At 42.2% G+C, this 16,306-nt stretch overlaps 2 protein-coding genes across 4 annotated transcripts in view; one reads left to right on the forward strand and one right to left on the reverse strand.

Annotated features, from left to right (window-relative positions):
- Window positions 1-16,306, forward strand: part of eefsec (eukaryotic elongation factor, selenocysteine-tRNA-specific) — a 119,934-nt gene that overhangs the window by 88,841 nt on the left and 14,787 nt on the right. Inside the window, exon 10 of one of the 2 annotated variants that reach the window (XR_009790214.1) lies at window positions 9,526-9,704. The gene's annotated coding sequence lies outside the window, so the exon portion shown is untranslated. Of the gene's footprint in view, window positions 1-4,748; window positions 6,790-9,525; window positions 9,705-16,306 lie in introns of those variants that run through there. The other variant, XR_009790215.1, reaches the window with a different exon arrangement.
- Window positions 1,823-9,627, reverse strand: gata2b (GATA binding protein 2b). 2 transcript variants are annotated; one of them, XM_061785670.1, is made up of 6 exons: window positions 9,487-9,627; window positions 8,931-9,401; window positions 8,150-8,704; window positions 6,796-6,941; window positions 4,442-4,567; window positions 1,823-2,697 (listed from the first exon to the last, which is right to left on the reverse strand). In XM_061785670.1, exons 2-6 carry the CDS (start codon window positions 9,154-9,156, stop codon window positions 2,419-2,421), a joined length of 1,332 nt encoding a protein of 443 aa, XP_061641654.1. In that variant the 5' UTR covers window positions 9,157-9,401; window positions 9,487-9,627; the 3' UTR covers window positions 1,823-2,418. The 2 variants fall into 2 exon arrangements, with proteins under 2 accessions (XP_061641654.1, XP_061641653.1); XM_061785669.1 differs by having other exon boundaries at window positions 8,129-8,704; window positions 9,487-9,625.

The raw sequence follows: 16,306 nt of genomic DNA on the forward strand, positions 1-16,306 counted from the left end.
AAAATACAGTGAAGCATACAACTGTCTTTTTATAAGCACAAAGAACAAAATCTGCTTGCCAAAGGAGCTAATTTAAGATTCAAGACGGAGACAGATTCAGCTCTGTTTCTTTCTTGAGCTTTGGCCTGACCTGGACATTGCCTTGAAATTCAGGATTTAGGTTTCTCTGCTTTGTGTCCTGAAGCTTTTTGAAGCTTTGGTCTGTCCTCGACATTATTTTGGGATTGAGGACTTATGTGTGTCTGTTCTGTCCTGAAACTCATCTTTCCAAAGTCTCAGGATCCCCAAGGTCTCTCAGCCTAATTCTGTGACATTGCCTTAAAACAATATATGTAATTTAGAATCTTTATGACATGGAATATGTTTTTTAATGACAAAAAAAATAAATCCTCCTCTTTCATCTGTTATCATTTCATCACAATTCTTCCACTAGTTCACTCCTGTGAAATTACTTCTGGCTTTGTCTTAGAGTCCAATAATTGAGAATAGCTACAAAAACAAATGGAATGAACAGGGAGGATGTGTGTACAAAGTTCTAAGTTGGAAATGTGTAATTTGCTTATGAGCTGATTTACAATGGCCACCCAGTCCCAAAGTTACTCTTTCCATTCTTTCTAAATCTTTATGGGAAGTGCCTCCTTGTTTTGCTTTGTCATGTTCTCGGGGAGGACGTGACATTTTAAAAGTGTCTATGAATAATTGCAAGAGCAATGTGGGAGGGCTCAGAAGAAAGACAGAGTAAGTGCTTCCAGGTTCAAGGTTTGGGCAAAATGTTGAGGGGCGACCGTGCACTGCATTTGGGTTGGACCGTGTCATCTCACAAGCATCCCAGAAGAACTGTTTAGTATATTTGTCTTGGTTGAGTGTGCTTGTATTTTTTTTTCTTTTTTGACCGCACCATGGTGTAAAATAGAACTTTGTTGCGACATTATTACCTTTGCCAGAATTTAAACTCAATTTTTCAATGTTAGAGTGGGGATTGACGTTTAAAGTATTATTTAAAAAAATAAAAAAAACACACACATAAACCAGCATTAGCAGATGAATGACGCACTTAATCCTAAATAGGATTTATTGTTGGGTCCAAATGAATACCTATTTTTTTCTACCCAGAATGTAGATAAGCAAACGGCATAAAAATGGCACAAAGGTTTTACTGTTTGCTGATGCTGTCGTTAGCTAAAAGCTGGAATCATAAAACTAACAAATATGAATGTTCTATATATTCTATCCCACCAGGATACATTGGATTAATTCGGTTGTGAATCCATTTTTGTGTTTGTTTGGTTAGCTGTTGTATTTTTTGTGTGCTCAGAATACGGATCACAATTTGATTTGGATTGTTTACAAATTGTGTGCTTGAAACATAATTTAGTTGAAATCTCAACATGTGCCTTTTTTAATCCTATTATGCTTGAACTTCAACTTTTAGTTCAAGAGACAGTTAACGGTTTATTTGAACTGACCTTATATTTAGAAAATTATTATTTTGTTGAACATTTTTGGTTCATATACACAATAAATAACAGTTGGAGGATGTCAAGTGGGATAAAATGTGATCGTTAACAACCTGGCATTTTGTGGAATCTTTGACGATGCAGGATTATGACTAATTATGATTAGTGAATTCAGTAATCGTGTTGATAGATGACCCATAGCTTCCCTTGTTTTTAAACAACAACTGGTACAGCTTGGCTTGATACAATCTTCTTATCTCTGGAAGAAAAACATTTCTTCCCTGAAATAAAACAAATCAGATAAGTTTTATCTGAAGCACATGGTTGCAACTATGAAGACTTAAGTGCCAGATAGAAGCACCAGAAAAGTTGGAAGTTGATCTCTTTATTTCATCTGAGTATAAATGATGACCAAGTTAGAAGAAAGCGCTTTAGCTAAAAATATAATATGTCATAACTGGGACAATAGTATTCATAATATAATCAAGGAACAAAGCAGTGAAAATAAATTATCTGAATAACAATAATTATAATAACAATAATTACAATTAACAGTGTCAAATTATAAATCATAAAGCTTTTTTGTTTGCTTTTTTTTTTTTTTTTTTCTTCTTTGAGGGCAAAAAACAATTCCAGCATATTTTTGTTGAATGTAATGAAGGAGATTCTTCTATACAATATTCACAGTTACTATAAACATATCGGCAGAAACTGAACCACAGTGCAGTCATGTTGTCAGTCAGTTGAAGTAAAACGGTTAGGAGCAAAGAGATAGTTGTATTATTGTGTGTGTGAGTGTGTGTGTGTGTGTGTGTTTGGCTGACAGGAAGTACAACATCTGTCTGCCTCCATTAAGAGTTAGGTACCTATAGATTGGCCTCATTTTGTCCAACATACCGTTTGCATAATCAATCGCAAGAACCTCAAATGTCTTTACATAGCGTCATCCCGTGCGACCCCCTCAGCCCATGGCCGTCACCATGTTGGAGTGGTGCGGGTGGCCAAAGGTCGGGTGTATCGGGGTGGGAGTGGGAAGCATGTGTCCGGCATGGCTGAAAGGCGGCAAGTGGCCCATGGACATGTGTCCTGCCAGGGAGCTGAAGGTAGAGTTCTTGTCATGCAGACTTTTGGTAAACTCCTCGTAGCTCTCACTGCCCCGCTTGATCTTTTTGGACTTGCTGGACATTTTCCTGTTTCGTGTCTGTATTCCCTCTTTTTTCATGGTCAGGGGTCGGTTCACCTGTGATGTTTAGTAAGAGGGAGGTTCTGTTAGTGGTGGGATTACAGTTCCGGGGTTAAAATATAATAAATTATCCCCACTAAGAAGACTCAATGGAATTAAAAACAAAACTAAACAGATGAGGCCCCCGAGTCGTTGCTGGGTGTGTCATCCACACAATTAAATTTCTTCCTTTTCCCATCAGATAAAAAAGGGTTCTTTATAGACAATATTTTTCACACATCAATATTAAATAGTTAATGGCAGAGCCCGTTTTAACTCTGTTGCTAACCAAAACAACAGCACCAAAGCAAATAAATAGTATTTCAGATTAATTAAAATGTGGGGATTTAACATATTGTATTAAGTAAAATAGCATCTCTGTCACCACCATGGCAACCCCTCAACCCCGCATATGTAATAATAGTGGACCAGCCAGGACACCTTGTTAGCACAAGTGCCAGTGTTAACATTATGAGTTGCGTGCAGTCTTTGTACAAACTTTTCTCTGCACGAAAATGATCAAAGAATGTTCATTTTAGAAATGGAGTTACAACACAGATGACATGTAAGAATTTTAGATGTTCCAGATTTATTTTGTTGGTCTTCGTTGGTTTTCAAAAATGTACATTTACTATTATTATGTATTTGGCACAGGGGGCCAGAAAAACTAAATGACAAATTCTAAATGAAGCCTTGGAGCAAATTACTGCGAGTGTTCCTCCGGCCCACCGCACACCGAGCGATGTGGCCGACGGCTACAGAACTGTTGTGCAGTGTGTGCGGTTCTGGCGTGTGCGTGGTTCTGCCACGGTTTCATGAATGAGCGACCGTCGCCCACTAGTTTTGCTGCAATTCGAAATTTGAATCGCCGGGGAACAGTATCGAAACATCGCTAATGTAATGAACAATCAAAAATTTTTATTTTATATCACATGAGCTTTCACAACAAAAAACATGTCTGGTTATTAGGGGAGATCCAGACTATACGTATATATCCGTTTGTGTGTGTGTATCATTTTATATATACCTGTAGTAAAAAAAGCGAAGTGTGGAGAGTCTCTGTTGCTGAAATGCACGCATAAAGTCAATGAATGTTGCCAAGAACCTCTCAAATATTCACCCTTTCCTTTATTTCTCACCCGTTTCCTCTCTTGTATTATTATAATATACCTAGAGCAGCCCGGGCAATCCGCTTCTTCCTCAGCAATTGCATCATCTTGTTTGTGGTTCAATCAAAGATAAAACGTTCCCAATAACGCATTTTTTTCCTATTGCAGACAGTTTATGTATGTGAGAGTCAGTCGCCTTATGTACGGCTGGGAGTCGCCGACTGCATTTTTTTCATGATTCTCCAGTTCAGTCGCATTTGGCTGCGCCGTTCGATGTGCGGCGTGCCCAACTGTTATCTTTTAACAAACATCACTTCGCTCATCCCTTGACAATACGCACCCCGATTAGCTGTTGCGAATTTAGACGTCGGCCCGTCTTAATGCTATTCATATAGATCCCGGCCTTGTGGTTTCACTCAATAGCAGTCGCACCATTGTGACTCTCAAGGGGATAACCATGGAAACAATAAAGCACAAAGGGACAGAGCAGCCTCAAGTCCAAGCAGTGTGTGTGCGGGTCAAACAACTCTCACTCTCCTCTCGCTGCCTCTTTCGCTCAACAATCAGTGAAACCTTCCCCGCTCACTTTCCGACTACTGGACCCTGTCGGCTTTGTACGGGCCCAACCTGGCGATCAGCACTCTGAGACTTACATTATGCAGCTTGTAATAGAGGCCGCAGGCGTTGCACACTGGATCTCCATTAGCGTTGCGCCGCCAGAGCGTTGTGGTGGTCGTCTGACAGTTAGCGCAACAGGTGCCTGCTCGTCTGGCTGCCGACTGCAAAGAGGCATTAGTTAGACCTCTGTTAATGCTCACGCATGCAAAGAGCAATTCAACAGTATGTGTGATCTCTTAATTTAAGCATACAATGATTTTTTTTTTTGTGAGGATGTAAATGTAATGTTACCTCCATCTAGGCTTTTAAAATGGTAACCTTCATTTCTATGTTTGTTTGCAGGATTAAACTACCTCACTGATTAACAGATCTCCATGAAACTTGTGAAAGTGAGGCAAGAGCCAAGGAAGAATCCACTGTATTTTGGTTTGGATCAAGTTAAAGGTGTTGCATAAATGCTTCTTACTAAGCAGGGAATCACACTGAATGTTAATGACGGAGGAGGCGGTGTAAACTTATCCATCCAAATTGTGTTTGTTTTGCCTTGGCTGAGGTCATTGTCATTTTGTTAAGCCAAGTTATTATTCATATTCACGCAGTGCTGGAAAAAAACAAACGTTTTCACAACAGATGCTGGAACTAAGATTGTGAAGTAATTACTTACTATTGAAGCCAATATGTTTTTCAGAAATGATCAAAAATACTCTGAATTGATAATAAATTAACTTTTGCTATTAGGACAAGGAGTCAGCACTTTCTTTTTGAAGTACTTATTCACATGCATATAAATCCTCTCCCCTCTTAGTTATTTGCTAAACTATTCACATTAATTATGAATACACATGTTCAGTTTGATGTGCACTCTGTATAGGGAAGTAAACATTTTGAAAAACCGTACAACAATGCTCATTGTGTTTCCGCAACTTTCCTAATCCTCTCGATTAGTTCTAAACGGTGCTTTTTGCGCCACGGATACTACTAGAGTGCTTGACCACTCGAAAAATGAGGTCTGAGTCTATTTAGGAGGTCGCGGGAGGAAACAGACGCTAAGCCCGCTGCTTTATCTGGACCGGTCAGATATCCGGATAGGAAACAACTGAAAGGCTGCTGCCACCAAACACAAGAGTCACTGCTGAGCCATACGGAAACCGGGCCTGATATATGGCCCTTTACGCTATTATTGATAAAACATGTTGAAGTCATATATTTTGCATTAATCACAAAGGTGTTTGTTTACATAGATTTACAGTATATGGAATATATTTAGGATGAAACAAATAAGGTCTACATGTACACAGCCACACAAACAATCTTGATCAATGCAGGTGAATAAAGAAATGGGTGTTGCACTTGATTCTCATAGGTTAACCATTGTCAACCCGCTTAAATATAAATATACTTTTTCATGAATAGCTTTTCAAATCGTTGTGATTCTAGCTAGACAGGCTGTTGCTTTTTCCAACAAAATGTTATGATCTATCACGATCAAGTACCACCTATAAAATTCTTAACTCTCCAAGTATTACCATCATCACCAACATAAAATGCTGTACATAGCATAGTGGGCCCAAGTGTTCATCAATAATAAGGTCAAGACTTTTAACACTGCACTTGAATATAGGAAAATAAAAAAAATTAAAAATGGTTTAATAATGATTAAATTAAAATGTATTGCACAATTTCAGTGTATAATTTTACCTAAATAAATCTTATAAAACAAACTTTTAAAAAAACAATCAAGAAATGCAAATGTATTGTACTTAAAAGTTAAACACAATTGAACAGCACATAACAAATTCAGAAAAAAAAAATTAAAAGTTCAAGCCACTATACCATAATGCACATTTTGAACATTTATTTCAGTGGGTTTTCGGGTAGCATCATCGTTAGCCGTACCACACTTTGGGAATCATCAATCTGGTCTGTCACATACTTGACTCCATTATTGGATGTTTTCTTCTCATTTTCACCACCAGTTTAACTTCTGAACGCTGCCGTGTTGGTTTTTGACATGTAGTTTGAACATGTTTATTTTATTTCTTTTCTTTTTTTCAAACAAATTTGTGGCCTTGTCCAAAGCTCCGGACCCTCAATGCTAGTCTTCTCAGAAAACCACAGCAAAGATTAGATCATGATGTCATATTAAAAGTGGTAATCGGCGACAGTATCCGAAGTAGCAGTAATAACGATACCAGAAACAAGCACGAAGGTCCCGCTCGGCTGACATCTTGAGCTCAAGGAGCAAGAGGTGAACCCCAGACACAATTCCTGGAAACTCTTTGGGAAAATATAACTTTCCTGGAATTGTGTTCTCCCTCCCCCTCTCAGCCGAACGCTCTTTATATCTCCTACTCCCAAAAGACACACAAAACACAGCGGGGCCTCTCACCAGTCTGCGTTTGGGCTTGATGAGTGGTCGGTTCTGGCCGTTCATCTTGTGGTACAACCCGCAGGCGTTGCACAGGTAGTGTCCGGTGCTGTCCCGTCTCCACAGAGGAGTGGATGTGGCGCCGCAGTTCACGCACTCTCGGCCCTCTAAAGGCAACGCGCACATTCATGGAGATGAAAGTTGGCACCAAAAATACACAACACGCGTAAAGGGGATTTTTTTTTTTTGCTTCAGCTTTTCCCCTCCAACACAATACTAAAACTCAAACTGCACCTTCAGTCGCACATCAAAGATTATTTGTGCTGATTATGGACCAATGGGACAAATTAAAAATCCATTGATGTACCGTACCTTTTTTTTTTTTTTTTTCGGCCATCATTTAAAAAAATAGATATTATAAATAATAAATACAAACGATTGAAGAAATGACATGATAAATGCATCGTAACGTTGTAGCTTGTCACGCATTTAGAAAATGTTTGATAGACCTAATAACAAATTCATTAAAATAACTGTTACACTCTCAAATAATAACCAGGAACAATATGCGATGGTATTATAGAACATGTGCTCATTTAAGCGAAATGTGCTATGTTTTGGGACGTTGTGTGTCCCAGGTCTTGGATGCGGTTGAGCTGAAGCCAGCTCAGAAGTAATTACAGAGTCACGGTTAACAAAAGAGGATTATTGCCACTGTGTTGCGCTATGATTACAGCCTCATGCTCGATAAGCATTTGTTTTTATTTGTTTCATTTATGTTGTTGTTATTTTCTAATTTAGGAAATGACACATAAATTTTAATGCCAAAGACTGGCAGCATTTAAAATCCAGAATCGCTTAAATTAATAAATCAGGTTATATTTGACTGTCTCAAATTGCTTTTATGGACTATTACAAATGATAAATAATAGGGCTGAAATAACACAACGATCTTGTTTGGCTTTCGGCAATAATTTTGCCCAGGAACAAATGTGTGTTATATTAAGCTTTTTTTATTTTTAAACCATATCATTTAATACGCTTTTTTTTTTTTTTTTTTTTTTTTAATAATGCCTTAACTGGCTTTAACAAATACGACATTCTTCACAAAACACTCCGAATAGAAAATGTTATAAAATGTCAAATAATGACGCGCCAGGCTTATTTACGTTTCTAAATTCAAATGATTGCAATTGAAAGCTGTGAATAATATTGCGTGCAATGGGACATTTTGCATATTTGGCAGCTTTTCGCACATGCACAAGCAGTAGTAGCGGTGCTGGTGGCGGTGTAGTCCGTTTTTGATGGCTATTGAATGATGTTCTGTTTTGCATGCAAAATCCCGGCAACTCACCGGTGCACGAGCGAGTCTTGCCTTTGCTCTTGGCGCTGAAGCCGGCCGAAGCCCCGAGCAGGCTGCCCGGGTGGAACAGACCGCCGCTGTAATCGTGAGCCGCAGGCAGCGAGTAGGTGGGATACGTCGGGATGGGGTGGTGGGTGGAGGCGCTCTGGGGGGCCAGGCTGCTTCTCATCGGGCTGGAGCCCTCCATCTTCATCCCGTCCGAAAACGAAACCTGGTATTTGATACATTCCTTCTCGTCCATTCTCGGCGAGGCGGCCCCCGGGTCCGGCGAGACGTCCTTCGGCGGAGTCGGGGGGAAAGTGTACAGATGCGGGCTGGAGTGGGACGGCGGCGTCAGCGAGGTCGCGGAGGCCGTGTTCGATGTGCTGCTACACGGGTAGACCGCCGACAGGCCTCCGGGGGACGCCGAGCCCGGGTGGTGCAGGCTCGGCTTGCTGAAGGGACTCACGGCCCAGGCGTTGTGGTGATGATGGTGGGCCGACAGAGCCGCTTTGCTCCCGTCCAGCCAGGAGATCCCCGGGCTGTGGATCAGATGAGGCCGGCACACCTGCGTCCCCGTCAGGCGAGCTGTGAGGGGGGGGGGGTTACAGCAGGCCCCCAACATTAATGGGCCGTTTGATGCGTAAACGGACAACAATTGTGCTGAAATATGAGCGGACTTCCACCTCTCTATGAATTGATGACATCATTGTACATTTCTCCAGCGAAGCTATTAATATGCGATGCGTGCTGACAAGACATGAATGTCCATATATTTTCGAAATGTATTTTTGATCCGACGGGTGCAACCTACCGTGCGCCTGGCTGTAGGGCATTCTGGCCCTGGCGGGGTTGTGGTAGTACGGGTTTCCCTGAGAGTCCAGATGGTTAAAGAAGACATCCACCTCGTCCGGGGGCAGCAGCGGGGTCGAAGGCTCCATGTAGTTGTGGGCCAGGCCGGGATGGTGCGAGTCCGGGTGCTGGCCGTTCAGCACGGCGTGGGGGTGCATCCAGCGGGGCTGGTCGGCAGCCACATCCATCTTCTGCGTGCTTCGTTGGACTTCGCTGACTATTATTATTATTATTATTATTATTATTATTATTATTATTGAATGGATAGCCGGATATATCCAAGGAGGGGAGGAAAAACACGCAAGAATGTTGAGAACAGGTCCTGCGACGTTCTCCTTCAAAAGATCTTCACAACGGCCATTTGCAGTCAAGCGCTATAGTTTTGTTTGCTGTCATCCGAATTAAATTCAACTCTTGCACATGGACTCCAAACCTGCATTAAAAAAAAAAAAGCGAATATTAACATTTTAAAATAAAAACCACTGCATGATCAGCATTCGACTTTGAAGCGTACTCACATGGACGAACTTTGCTCTTTTGTCCTCGGCGTCCTTCAGGTGCCGTGTGCGCTTGTGCCGCTTGCGTCCGGGCGTTTGTCGGGAGAAGACTCGGTCCGTCCACTGGGACTTGAAGCAACACGTAACTGCGCCCGCCTGCCTGACAGCGAGCCGCCACCGTTGTCGAGCTGTGGGCGGAGTCACCATGGAAGGCGTCTTCTCGGCCAATGAGAGATGAGGTTAGAGGATAGGAGGCGGGGCTTCCGGACAGAACTCTTCAAGTTATTATAGCTCCGATTGTATGCGTGATTATTAAGAGCTCTCATGACTTGACGCGACTATTAGTTCATCCCTATAAAAGAGTGCTCAGAAACTTTACCCGGTGTTTTTTTTTCTCACCCATTTTTTTTTTTTTTTTTTTTTTTTTAATATGTAAAAGTCAGCCCAAAACATGCAGCTAAATTTGTGCATTTCACCCAAAAGTAAAATAATGAGAATTTCAGCACGGCTCACTAATGGCCCCGTTGTGCCTCACGTCGCATCGCGTTGTGTTATGTGCGCGCGCGTGTGAGTGTGTGTTGGTCTTTCTCCGTCCTCGCGCGTGATTGACAGCCAATAATTGGAGAGGGAGCGCGTGCAGCCCTGGAAGTCCACGCTCCCGCCTGCTTGACGCCGTGTGCTGACGTCAATGCATCAGAGGGAGAGGGGAAACAAACTGATTCAGGACTTCTTTTTTCTTAACAGCAAGAAAGCAGAAAAATAGAGAGAGACATACACGGGGGTTGCCCAGCAGATGAACTCCAGGAAGTTATATTTACTCTCTGGCAGTTTTTAATTTTATATCAATTCCACTTTCTTTGATTTCATTTCGAGGAAACTCCAGTGGGCAAACTCAACTTCACTACATCGATTAGATTAGATTACATTAGATTCAATTAGATTAGATTCAATTAGATTAGATTAGATTAGGCTATTTACCAGTGTCAAAGTCCCCACTGAAAGAGACCCATAAAGGAAGACTTTCCCTTGATTGATTCATGTCCACTTTGAAAGTCATCATGTTCCACTCACTAATCAACTTTTGTTGTTGCTAGTTTGGTGGGACACAATATTGACATTGTGATATATGTTGCCCCTTACAATACATTATGATACACGAACATCATATTCTCCGTGTCACACTTAGTTTGTGTTGTGTTTTTATGACACAGTCGTAGTTATTTTCTTTCTTTCCGGGCTGTAAATAAAATTTCAAAAACAGACAGAATTGTACAAATGATCGTCCAACTAAAGATTTTTGGTAGAATTTGCAGACAAATTATATATTTTTGTATCCGTATAATTTATTTTTATTTATTTTTGTATATATTGAATGCACAAGTTACATACTCGAATGTATTTAGCGCTAATTGTAAATTATATTTGCAAAACCTCCGAATTTACACTACATGCACAACGGTAATGCGCGAGTTGCTCTGCAATTTGGACTGTGACTGCTTCATTTGTTGGACTTCTGCAGGCAATCTTGATGCCAAATCACTCTTTAAAATGGACATTATTTTTGCTTTCAGCATTACAAGTAAGTATATAAATGTGCATTACAGTCATCCTGCTTCAGTATTTGGGTGCCATGTGACAACCACAGGTGCCATGCACCATCACACTGCGGAGTGGACCTTTTTCCATGTGATATGTATAAGCCTGAACTGGTTGGAAGTGATATAAATAAGACGGGATCTTACACACATCGCATATAAACTTAATGGCCAGCAGCAAAAAAATAAGTATAGAAATAAATAAAATAGACAAAGTCCTAATTGGTTTACACTTCAACGGTTGGCATTTTTTTTTTCTTTATCTCCTATGTGGAGATTATTTGCTATTTACTGACGCGGAAAAACGCCAAATAGGCTGACGTAAACGGAGGAAAGGGAGCAGAGTGGTTTGCGGTATAGTATTAGAGCTCATCAGCATGATAATGTGAACAGACACATGCTTCTCGTGTGAGCCCTTTTGATTCGGCCTGGTGATAAAACCTTATCGGTGACAAACATCCACTTCCATTTTAGGATTTGACATTAATTCAATCCCTCCTCTCCCCCCTTTTTTTTTTCCACTGCTCTTTTTTCCCCCCTCACACGATCCAAGGAGAAAGAGGTCTCAACACCGCTAATCTTATTATGCAAAGAAACGGAAGTGGCTTTAGCTTATAATGAAAACAAGGCAACGTCAGTTTTGTTATTATTTGTATGTAATAGGCTATATTTTAAAACACACTATCTCGCTCTATCATTATTATTATTATTATTATTATTATTATTATTATATTATAATAAGTATTATTAATTGCACTTAATTGTGTGCCAGTGCAGCTCGAAGTGGAAAGCCAAATAAGAAATGCAATGCCGTTCGGATCCTTCGGTCCCTCTGATTCGAACCCATCCCGGGGTAATTTTTCATCGGTGCAGGCTAATCTTTGTTCTTTGTGAAGATAATAAATAGCCTAATCGTTATCAGCGGGCTGCTGGAGGTGTCGCGGAGAATGGGGGGGGGGGGGGGGGGGTTGATCGGCCCGGGAAATAGGCTCCCAAGTGGCGCAGAATAAATGGTATTTCTTATCTCTCGCTCCCAGATTATCGCCGCCTTTTCAAATTGGCACAACAAATACATCTAATGCAGGGAATGCATCATTTGCTGGTCCAGATCTGCACGGATGATTGATAGATAGACACACAGATAGATGCAAGGAGGGAGAAGCGTGTCAGCTTTTTATTTGCACATTTAACGCTCTGCATGCGCAAACTCTTTTATTGTGTGCAGTGGGCTTCTTTTTATTTTTAGGTTATCGGTGGCAGCCATCTGAGGCTCCGCTTCTTTGTTGTGGCATCACGAATATTATTTCTTTCAAGTCGGATTTGACTGGATAAGGGTTAAATAGACACAGCCGCTTCCACGCTGCTCGAGAAAATATATTCGAATACTATTGAGTTGAAATTTGCGCAGATAGAAACATTGAACTGTAATAAGTATAAAGCTTAAACCGCTCTGTTGCAAGCAGGCAACGTAGATCTTTGCCACTTATTACTGAAGATTGCGCAATCTTGCTCACGGCATTGTTTTATCTTGTACTAAATCATAGGGAAATTAATTTTGAATTATTTTAATAGTCAAAAAGAATTTTAAAACATCCTTAGCTACAGAAAGAAAATCTCCACAAACTTGAAGATTTGTGCACTTCCGTGATAGAGATTGCTTGTGTATGTTGGTGTGGGGAGTGACCGTCGAAATATTTCCCACTGCAAGCTGGATGCTTTAATACGTTGGCAACTGTAGCAGACCAGGCTGCTGCTGTTGCTGCTGCTGCTGCTGCTGCTGCTGCTGCTGCTGCTGCTGCTGGTCTCCAGGGTAACGCAGATAACGGTGCACTCATTTTCCATATCTTACAGTCTTATTATATTCAAGGATTAGTTCTCCTTCCCTCAAAGGTCAAACGTAAAGTCAAGCCACTCAGGAGTGTTCCTCCTCCTCCTTCGATGCAGTGACAGAGCGTTTCACATTTTTCCCATACTCAAACCTTGCAAGATGACCTTTGCTGACATGCACTCATACATTCAAGCCCACACAACAATAACACATGCATCCATCTGAATTTATTCTTCATGCCGCCCTGACTGGGTTTGATCTCCTTTATAATCTGTTTTCCTAACGTAATCATGCATGTGTGCATAGGTGCAAATTCCTTCATGCTGCCTTTTGACCTAAAACACGCAAGTACTGAGTTGATCTTACAGCCTGCAGACACGTGAAACCGTCGTGCACGATATAAATCAAGATTTCTAGTGTCACATCTTTATAATCTTAACCTGCATGTCGCCTTCAGAAATGCTGTTCAATTTAATTTGGTTTTTAATTGAACTCATTACATTGCACTGTGAATCCAGTCATTTGTAAATTAAGTCATGCAATTGACAGAAATTGCACTGTAGTTCAGATAGGAATTTAGCCCGTTTATAAAGGCCCCTTGATTGTCAAATTAGATGCTTGTGGATTACATAGGCCATTCATTCACTGTGGTGCAGGTTGGAGTAATCTAGTGGGCAGCGTCACCTAGGGGAGAGAAGTTGGATGTAAAACCTACAAGTATAGTACAGATACTTGACTCAAAATTAACATCCTCCTTTTTCTGCACTTGTTCGTTACGACCTGTACGTGACATCATCTTATAGTAAATTAGCAAATATGACATGGAGATGATTACCTTATGTAGTAATTGTTTCACTCCCAACTAATTAAAATACATTTTCCAGGGCCAGAAAGTGCAGGTAAAACTGTAAAAATCACAGATATACCACGACAGGCACAAGCCATTGTACACCTTAACGTACAATGAGGTACATTTCCCCCTGGTAGTGGGAAAGATCCCAGTTTTTATACAAAGCTCAATTCCAATGAAGTTGGGATGTTGTGTAAAACGTACATAAAAACAGAATATGATTTGAAAATCCTTTAAAAACTATATTCGATTGAATATAAAGACAAGATGTTTAATGTTCAAACTGATAAACCTCTTTTTTATTTATTTATTTATGTATTTTTATTTTGCAAATATGCACTCATTTTGAATTTGATGCAACACTTTCCCCCCCAAAAAAGGTGGGACAGGGGCATGTTTATCACTGTGTTACATCATCTTTGCTTTTAACAACACTCAATGAGGACTTGAATTGGTGAAGCTTTTTCGGTGAAATTCTTTCCCATTCTTGCTTGATGTACAACTTGCTCAATAGTCCAGGGTCTCCGTTTTCATATTTTGTGCTTCATAATGTGCCACGCATTTTCAATGGGAGAGGGGTCTGGACTGCAGGCAGCTCAGTCTAGTATCCACACTCTTTTACTATGAAGCCACAATGTTGTAACACTTGACTTGGCAGAATGTGGCTTGGCATTGTTTTGCTGAAATAAACAGGGATGTCCCTGTAAAAGACGTTGCTTGAATGGCAGCATATGTTGCTCCAAAACCTGTATGTACCTTTCAGCGTTAATGGTGCCTTCACAGATGTGCAATTTACCCATGTCATGGGCACGAATACACTCCCAGACCATCACAGATGCTGACTTTTCAACTTTGCGCAGATAAAAATCCAGATGGTCGTTTTGCTCCTTGGCCTGGAGGACACGACGTCCATGATTTTCAAAAAGAATTTGAAATGTGGACTCGTCGGGCCACAGCACACTTTTCCACATTGCGTCAGTCAATTTCAGATGAGCTCAGGTCCCCGCCTTCCCCCCCCCCCCCCTCCTGGCGCCCTCGCCCGTCATTGCTTGTAACAGGCGCTTAACATGGGCTCGCTTTTGGCGGGCTGTGACCTTTTTCAAGTGGCATCTGGCTCATAGGTTGGACTCTGTTGGTGGGTGGGGCCCCCATGCTCTCCGGGGCGCCCCCCATGCTCTCCGGGGGTGGGGCGGATGGTGGCAGTGGGGCGCGCTGGGTGTGGGGGGGGGGGGGGGGGGGGATTGGGCGTGGGGATTGGTGGTCTGGTACCCGTGCCCCTCCATTTGGGACTGGTCAGGAGGGCACTTCGGTTGGGCTGGGGGACCGCCCATGGTCCTGGGAAGTCCTGGCTGCGTTCTGCTCTGTACAGCTTCACTGGGTTGCCCCCACCCCTTTGTGGGTGGAGGGTGCCGGGTCCACCGTTCATCAATGTGCCGGCTCAGCAACTGCATACACCAGTTGACTAACATGCATGTGTTAATTAGTGTTCATTCACTAATAAGTTCCATAGGCACGTGGTAGGCTTTAATTGCTTGTGCTGGGACCACTAATAATAAAACAGATTATTAAAATTTCAACTCAAAGGTTATTACTGGAAGTCACTGCTGGTGTAGCGGTGCACTCGCCTGACTTTGGTGTGGGCAGCGTGGGTTCAGTTCCCACTCAGTGACAGCGTGAATGTGAGTGCAAATGGTTGTCCGTGTCTATGTGCTCGCCGACCAGTTCAGGGAATAGTCCGCCTTTCGCCCGAAGTCAGCTGGGATTGGCTCCAGCGCTCCGACCCATGACCCTAAGCAGGATAAGCAGTGTAAAAAATGGATGTGTTTAGACACTCTAAAAAGCATCCCACCGCACCACTTGTCAGTAGCACTGCCTTGCTCATTTCCCACATCCTTTCCTGTCCTGCCTTTTTCTGTCCTTTCGCATCTTGTTCAATTGGTTAGTTGTTGCATGTCCTCATCGGCTGTGCCCCCCCCACCCCCCTCCCTCTAATTCACAAATAAGAACACGATTTGACTGTTGTAACGTTACTTGTGCTCAAATATCTAGGCTGTCTAACTATTGTTCTGCTGCGGTTCACACCCATTTTCCCATTGTCCGTTCTGTCCCTCTGTCTGTCCCCTAAAACCCTTTTCTTTCCGGCTGCATTTTCAAAATCATCAGAATAATTAAAAAATAAGCAGAGGGAGTATTTCAAACGCCCCTGTTGCACAGCAAAACTCTTCTAGCACAAAAGGCATACAGAGCCACCATTCTGCATGGCCATGCAGTTGAACATCCATCCATCCATTTTCTACCGCTTATCCGAGGTAGCTTCAGTAGGGAAGCCCACACTTCCCTCTCCCCAGCCACTTCATCCAGCTCTTCCGAGGGAATCCCGAAGCGTTCCCAGGCGAGCCGAAAGATGTAGTCTCTCCAGCGTGTCCTGGGTCGTCCCCGGGGTCTCCTCCCGGTGGGATGTGCCCGGAACACCTCACCGGGGAGGCGTCCGGGAGGCATCCGAATCAGATGGCCCAGCCACCTCATCTGGCTCCTCTCGATGCATGCGGAGGAGCAGCGGCTCTACTC

This window comes from Phyllopteryx taeniolatus, chromosome 9 (assembly GCF_024500385.1).
Source record: "Phyllopteryx taeniolatus isolate TA_2022b chromosome 9, UOR_Ptae_1.2, whole genome shotgun sequence".
NCBI lineage: Eukaryota > Metazoa > Chordata > Actinopteri > Syngnathiformes > Syngnathidae > Phyllopteryx > Phyllopteryx taeniolatus.

What these genes read in the sequence shown, in the direction of transcription:
- gata2b (XM_061785669.1), bottom strand. Translation starts at nt 9,156, where the DNA reads ATGGATGTGGCTGCCGACCAGCCCCGCTGGATGCACCCCCACGCCGTG. An exon ending in GCCCTACAGCCAGGCGCACG is followed by an intron (nt 8,705 to 8,930) that starts GTAGGTTGCACC and finishes CCCCCCTCACAG; the next exon opens with CTCGCCTGACGGGGACGCAG. An exon ending in CAAGACTCGCTCGTGCACCG is followed by an intron (nt 6,942 to 8,128) that starts GTGAGTTGCCGG and finishes CGTTGCCTTTAG; the next exon opens with AGGGCCGAGAGTGCGTGAAC.